This window comes from Eucyclogobius newberryi, unplaced genomic scaffold (assembly GCF_026437365.1).
Source record: "Eucyclogobius newberryi isolate DKJ021-1_F unplaced genomic scaffold, fEucNew1.0.hap1 SCAF_510, whole genome shotgun sequence".
Classification (NCBI taxonomy): domain Eukaryota; kingdom Metazoa; phylum Chordata; class Actinopteri; order Gobiiformes; family Gobiidae; genus Eucyclogobius; species Eucyclogobius newberryi.
The window spans coordinates 5,001-12,500 of record NW_027316180.1 but is presented as its reverse complement, the minus strand read 5'-3'; the positions used below and the strand labels follow the sequence as shown (position 1 = coordinate 12,500).

Genomic DNA, 7,500 nt, shown 5'->3' with positions numbered 1-7,500 from the left:
GAGACAGGAGAGAGACAGGAGGGAGACACGAGGGAGACAGGAGGGAGACACGAGGGAGACAGGAGGGAGACAGGAGAGAGACAGGAGGGAGACACGAGGGAGACAGGAGGGAGACACGAGGGAGACAGGAGGGAGACAGGAGAGAGACACGAGGGAGACACGAGGGAGACAGGAGGGAGACACGAGGGAGACAGGAGGGAGACAGGAGGGAGACAGGAGGGAGACACGAGGGAGACACGAGAGAGACACGAGGGAGACAGGAGGGAGACACGAGGGAGACAGGAGAGAGACACGAGGGAGACAGGAGGGAGACACGAGGGAGACACGAGGGAGACAGGAGGGAGACACGAGGGAGACAGGAGGGAGACAGGAGAGAGACAGGAGGGAGACACGAGGGAGACAGGAGGGAGACACGAGGGAGACAGGAGGGAGACAGGAGAGAGACACGAGGGAGACAGGAGAGAGACACGAGGGAGACAGGAGAGAGACAGGAGGGAGACACGAGGGAGACAGGAGGGAGACACGAGGGAGACAGGAGGGAGACAGGAGAGAGACACGAGGGAGACACGAGGGAGACACGAGGGAGACACGAGGGAGACAGGAGGGAGACACGAGGGAGACAGGAGGGAGACAGGAGAGAGACACGAGGGAGACACGAGGGAGACACGAGGGAGACAGGAGGGAGACAGGAGAGAAACACGAGGGAGACACAAGGGAGACAGGAGGGAGACACGAGGGAGACACGAGGGAGACAGGAGGGAGACAGGAGGGAGACACGAGGGAGACAGGAGGGAGACACGAGGGAGACAGGAGGGAGACAGGAGAGAGACACGAGGGAGACACGAGGGAGACAGGAGGGAGACACGAGGGAGACACGAGGGAGACAGGAGAGAGACACGAGGGAGACAGGAGAGAGACAGGAGGGAGACACGAGGGAGACAGGAGGGAGACACGAGGGAGACAGGAGGGAGACAGGAGAGAGACACGAGGGAGACACGAGGGAGACACGAGGGAGACAGGAGGGAGACAGGAGAGAAACACGAGGGAGACACAAGGGAGACAGGAGGGAGACACGAGGGAGACACGAGGGAGACAGGAGAGAGACAGGAGGGAGACACGAGGGAGACAGGAGGGAGACACGAGGGAGACAGGAGGGAGACAGGAGAGAGACAGGAGGGAGACACGAGGGAGACAGGAGGGAGACACGAGGGAGACACGAGGGAGACAGGAGGGAGACACGAGGGAGACAGGAGAGAGACACGAGGGAGACAGGAGGGAGACAGGAGAGAGACACGAGGGAGACACGAGGGAGACAGGAGGGAGACACGAGGGAGACACGAGGGAGACAGGAGAGAGACACGAGGGAGACACGAGGGAGACACGAGGGAGACACGAGGGAGACACGAGGGGGACACGAGGGAGACAGGAGGGAGACAGGAGGGAGACAGGAGGGAGACACGAGGGAGACACGAGAGAGACACGAGGGAGACAGGAGGGAGACACGAGGGAGACACGAGGGAGACACGAGGGAGACAGGAGGGAGACAGGAGAGAGACACGAGGGAGACACGAGGGAGACAGGAGGGAGACACGAGGGAGACACGAGGGAGACAGGAGGGAGACACGAGGGAGACACAAGGGATACACGAGGGAGACACGAGAGAGACACAAGGGAGACAGGAGGGAGACAGGAGGGAGACAGGAAATCAGCCACTTCCGTCTGCGTTAAATGTTGAAAATAATAAACCGAATCCTCGTAAACCTGGTGAACAGTGAGGATCGTCCAAAAAGTGAGGCTCAAACTTGACCGCAGGATGAGAATCCTAACAGTCAGTTGTTCTTATACTGACCCCTTGTGGCCAGAGTCCTTTGTTATGAAGTTAAGTTTGTTAAGTTATTAGTTTTGTTTGAAATGTATGAATTATGAAGCATAAACTACAAAAGAAACTGCATAAACGCCTCAAGAGAAGAAAGATTACATTAAATCAAAAATCATAAAAATAACATAAAACCATTAAAACTGTAATAATATGCACCACAGATTGATTGATTGATTGATTGATTGATTGATTGAATTGTAACCACCACAGAATTGTCATAATTTAATGTTCGTCCACGTAGAATCAACTGGACAAAAGTGATAAGAATACTACAAACGAGCACTTTTCGTGGTAATACTAGAGACAGAACTATTATTTTGTGTTGAAAATGACATTTTATCGTCTAAAAACATTGGCCTTTCTTCCTGTGGTGATGAGAACACTGAACACTGTCCTCACGTCTTAGCTCTGCTCATCTGTGGCATGTGGCGAGCGTCGTGTGTGGCGAGCGTCGTGTGTGGCGAGCGTCGTGTGTGGCGAGCTTCGTGTGTGGCGAGCTTCGTGTGTGGCGAGCTTCGTGTGTGGCGAGCGTCGTGTGTGGCGAGCGTCGTGTGTGGCGAGCGTCGTGTGTGGCGAGCGTCGTGTGTGGCGAGCTTCGTGTGTGGCGAGCTTCGTGTGTGGCGAGCGTCGTGTGTGGCGAGCGTCGTGTGTGGCGAGCGTCGTGTGTGGCGAGCGTCGTGTGTGACGAGCTTCGTGTGTGACGAGCTTCGTGTGTGGCGAGCGTCGTGTGTGGCGAGCGTCGTGTGTGGCGAGCGTCGTGTGTGGCGAGCGTCGTGTGTGGCGAGCGTCGTGTGTGACGAGCTTCGTGTGTGGCGAGCGTCGTGTGTGGCGAGCGTCGTGTGTGGCGAGCGTCGTGTGTGGCGAGCGTCGTGTGTGGCGAGCGTCGTGTGTGGCGAGCGTCGTGTGTGGCCCGCACACGGCCCGCTCTAATCTGTGGCGTGGAGCAGCATCTATATTTCATAAGCGCTCAGACGGATTCCCTGACTGAACACATTTACTCCCAATCGATCAGAAAGCGCCGGCAGCTCCAGCACGCCAACGTTTACATGCACGCGCAGGCAGGGGGCGACAGGGGGCGGCAGGGGGCGACAGGAGGCGACAGGCGGCGGCAGGGGGCGGCAGGGGGCGACAGGGGGCGGCAGGGGGCGACAGGGGGCGCCGCTGAAGGTACGAAGTTTACACTATTCGATACCTTTTTGACTTATTGTCTTATTTGAGGGTCGACACAGACATTTTTACTCAGTTTTTTTGTTAATGGACAATTTAGTTTGAAACAAGTAAACAAAAATGTAAAGTAGTCAGAAAAATCACAGTTAAAACAACAAATTTGGACTAAACCAGGACTGAAGCAAGTTTACAGTGGAATCAAACCAGAACCAAGTGTGATTGGCGCCTCCTGTGTTTTTTGACTCATTTTATTTCGATTTTTTTTTTTTTTTACCTAAATCAAGTTTTTAAAAATCCTCTTTTAGCTTTGAAACAAAAACAAATTCAAACTATTCAAAACTCCCCCCGACAAACCAGTTAAAACGACTCAAAATCGAGCTCAAACTGAACTCGTGGCTTTACGTTTGGCAGCGTTCGGGGGCGGCGAGGCGAGCGGGACATGTGTGACTGATGGAGGTTTCTCTTGGTAATGGAGGAGATGATTTCTATGAAGAGGAGCTGTTTAAAATGCCGGCGGCGTCCGCAGGTGACGAACGGGAAACGGGGGGAAGGCGACACGTTTAAGGAAGAGCGACGACTTCACACGACTCTCGTTTATTACACGCTGGAGTTTGGGGCTTTATAAAGACGCCATTTTGGATCTAAAGTTCACAGTCGCAGAGCAAAACTCGCATTTTTAAAAGTTTACATTTTATATTCTTTTGGTGTATTAGAGCCACCTTTTTGAGATGTTTGACTGTGCTCAGAATATTCCACAATATGGCATTAAATTTACCGTATTTTCCAGACTATAAGTCGCACATAGTTTTTGCCCGGGGTGCGACTTATATGTGATATTATTCGTTATTTTCACACTGACCACCACAAGAGGGCGCTTGTTGTGGAGTTGTTTAGAAGTGACACAGAGGAAGAAGAATTCAGTGGATTTAGTGATTTGGGGTAAAACTGATGCTTTGCTAAACTTGTTAGCATGTTCTTTATGCTATAGTTATCTGAAGAACTGTTCATATGTTACGCTGACATACCAGACACTTACCACAGTTCTGTCTGTGCCTCATGTAGCTGAAGGTGTTAGCGTTAGCATACGTCATGTAGCTGAAGGTGTTAGCGTTAGCATACGTCATGTAGCTGAAGGTGTTAACGTTAGCATACGTCATGTAGCTGAAGGTGTTAGCGTTAGCATACGTCATGTAGCTGAAGGTGTTAGCGTTAGCATACGTCATGTAGCTGAAGGTGTTAGCGTTAGCATACTTACACTTATTCACCATGTTCTCTCATCTGTTATTATTTTAAACTGTATTTTCAGATGAAATGTCTTTTTTATCAGATACATTTCCCCCAAAAATGAGACTTATACTCCAGTGCGACTTATATATGTTTGTTTTTTTTAATTATGCATTTTTTTGCATAGTCCAGAAAATAGGGTTAGGCGTGTTCGGGACATGTTCGGGGCGTGTTCTGGGACGTGTTCGGGGCGTGTTCTGGGACGTGTTCGGGACGTGTTCGGGACATGTTCGGGGCATGTTCTGGGCGTGTTTGGGGCGTTTTCGGGGGCGTGTTCTGGGCGTGTTCTGGGACGTGTTCGGAGCGTGTTCTGGGCGTGTTCGGGACATGTTCGGGACATGTTCGGGGCGTGTTCTGGGCGTGTTCGGAGCGTGTTCGGGGCGTGTTCGTGGTGTGTTCGGAGCGTGTTCTGGGCGTGTTCGGGACGTGTTCTGGGCGTGTTCTGGGCATGTTCTGGGCGTGTTCGGGGCATGTTCGTAGCATGTTCTGGCCGTGTTCGGAGCGTGTTCGGGGCGTGTTCGGGGTGTGTTCGGAGCGTGTTCTGGGCGTGTTCGGGACGTGTTCTGGCCGTGTTCTGGGCATGTTCAAAGCGTGATCTGGGCGTATTTGGGGCGTGTTCGGGGCGTGTTCGGGGCGTGTTCTGGGCGTGTTCGGGGCATGTTCGTAGCATGTTCTGGCCGTGTTCGGAGCGTGTTCGGGGCGTGTTCGGGACATGTTCGGGACATGTTTGGGGCGTGTTCTGGGCGTGTTCGGAGCGTGTTCGGGGCGTGTTCGGGGTGTGTTTGGGGCGTGTTCGGGGCATGTTCTGGGACGTGTTCGGGGCGTGTTCTGGGCGTATTTGGGGCGTGTTCGGGGCGTGTTCGGGGCGTGTTCGGGGCGTGTTCGGGACGTGTTCTGGCCGTGTTCTGGGCATGTTCAAAGCGTGATCTGGGCGTATTTGGGGCGTGTTCGGGGCGTGTTCGGGGCGTGTTCTGGGCGTGTTCGGGGCATGTTCGTAGCATGTTCTGGCCGTGTTCGGAGCGTGTTCGGGGCGTGTTCGGGACATGTTCGGGACATGTTTGGGGCGTGTTCTGGGCGTGTTCGGAGCGTGTTCGGGGCGTGTTCGGGGTGTGTTTGGGGCGTGTTCGGGGCATGTTCTGGGACGTGTTCGGGGCGTGTTCTGGGACGTGTTCGGGGCGTGTTCTGGGCGTATTTGGGGCGTGTTCGGGGCGTGTTCGGGGCGTGTTCGGGGCATGTTCGGAGCGTGTTCTGGGCGTGTTCTGGGCGTATTTGGGGCGTGTTCGGGGCGTGTTCGGGGCGTGTTCTGGGCATGTTCGGGGCATGTTCGAAGCGTGTTCGGGGCGTGTTCGGGGCGTGTTCGGGACGTGTTCGGGACGTGTTCGGAGCGTGTTTAGAGCGTGTTTGGGACATGTTCGGGACATGTTTGGGGCGTGTTCGGGGCGTGTCATCGCGGCGACTCACGAAGCACTCGGCGGCGTCGTCCATGATGCCGAGCTGGAAGCGCTGCTCGTCCTTGAAGGTTTTGGCCAGAGCCGAGCGCAGCACGTCGGACGGCAGCACCCGCTCACTGCTGAACTGGAACTGGGCAAAGATGCTCTGCAAAAACACACGCAGAAGCCAACAAGCGTTACGCGACGAATCGGGTCTGTGGAGCGGCGAGTGCTCGAGAACAAAATCACAAATTCAGTGAAAACAGGCGTAAACAGCTGCTTTTATGCTCGTAGTGGGACGTGATTTCATTTTCTGTCACTGCTCCTGAAGTTTGTGACAAGTTTAAACTGAACTGTCTGAAAAAACAAAAAAAAAGTAAAAATTTACAAAAACGTAACTTTATTTTGCTTTTAGGTCTATTTTTTGGGTCGATTGACCTGAATAATCGCGATCATCCCGTCGTCTACTTTGAGTTTCGAGTCATTGCACCAAATTGGAAACTGAAAATGTCTCATATTTTTGCGATAAATATGATTTTTGTGAACGCTTCTCTTTATTAAAACCTCCTCTAATCATCCAATGTGACTCGCCGAGTCCCAAGTCTTAGTCCACGCCGCGGAGCATCGGCCCCGAAAAACTATACGTATGAATTATTTTAATATAAACTATGTAAAAATCTGTGGAAAAGTGCCAAAAACTAGAAAACAAACCCAAATAATGCATAATATTGACTTTTAATGATGATCCACTGAACACACATGAGCTGAATGGACCAATCCTGAATCAGACTCCTCCTCCTCCAGCTCACAGACTCCTCCTCCTCCAGCTCACAGACTCCTCCTCCTCCAGCTCACAGACTCCTCCTCCTCCAGCTCAGGCCTCAGTATCACAGCGTATCAATAATAAATGCAGTTTGTAAAGAGCTTTTCCTCGACAGAAAACGTCGTGTAGCAGCGAAAAGCAAACGAGCCGCTGAGGCGAGCCCTCACTTTACGCCCGCCGAGTTTAAACGCCTTTTGAGCCAGAATTCGACGGTCGTTGGTCATGAATTGAAAATGACCCGTGGGAATAAAGACGTGGACTTGATAAAGAGACGTTAATGAGAGACTCGAGGCCCAGATAAGGAGTTTAAAGGGGCTGTACCTGGTTTTTGGTCACATGATAAAGTAGTGTTTCTCCAGTGCAGATAAAAGGAGCTTTGGGGGTCAACGGGAGACCGCTGTGTGCCGTCTGCAGCTTCCCCGAACCAGGAAGTAAGGCTGATGTGATGTTAGCGTGCTAGCTGTTGTTAGCGCTACTGAAGGTTGTGATAAGTGCTTATAAACTGGGTAAAGGTGAGAGATACGTTTGGACCGGCGCAAAGCCTTTAAAATTCTGTTTGTTACATTTTAAGACGGTAAAAATGAGGTACTGTGCCTTTAATAAGGGGCGGGTCTTTAGATGAATGCTTGGAGGTGATTGGGTGAAACACTTTAAAGTGCCTCTGACCGTTTGGACGACTCATTGAACTAAAATGAAAGAAATGATGCACATGTTATCCAAGAATATCATTTTACTTCCTGGTTGTAATTGATGACATCACACTAGGCCAATACCCAGCAAGCACTGGGCCAAAACTCATCTAAAGTCAGAATTAGTTTAATTTGACACATCAAAATATGAGAGTGACTTTATTTGGTTAAATTAATGTTTAGCGCGTCAAATATGTGTCAATTTTGCATAAACTTGTGTTTGTTCCT

General features: G+C 51.9%; 1 protein-coding gene across 1 annotated transcript in view; it reads right to left on the bottom strand.

Moving 5' to 3' along the window:
* The window catches only part of LOC140383492 (ubiquitin carboxyl-terminal hydrolase 54-like), a gene marked incomplete at its 5' end in the record, with an annotated part of 36,939 nt that extends 31,013 nt beyond the window's left edge, over positions 1-5,926 (bottom strand). Inside the window, one exon of the mRNA XM_072465952.1 lies at positions 5,792-5,926. Coding sequence (XP_072322053.1) covers positions 5,792-5,926 — 135 coding nt within the window. The remainder of the gene's footprint in view (positions 1-5,791) is intronic.
* Positions 5,927-7,500: the final 1,574 nt, after the last annotated feature.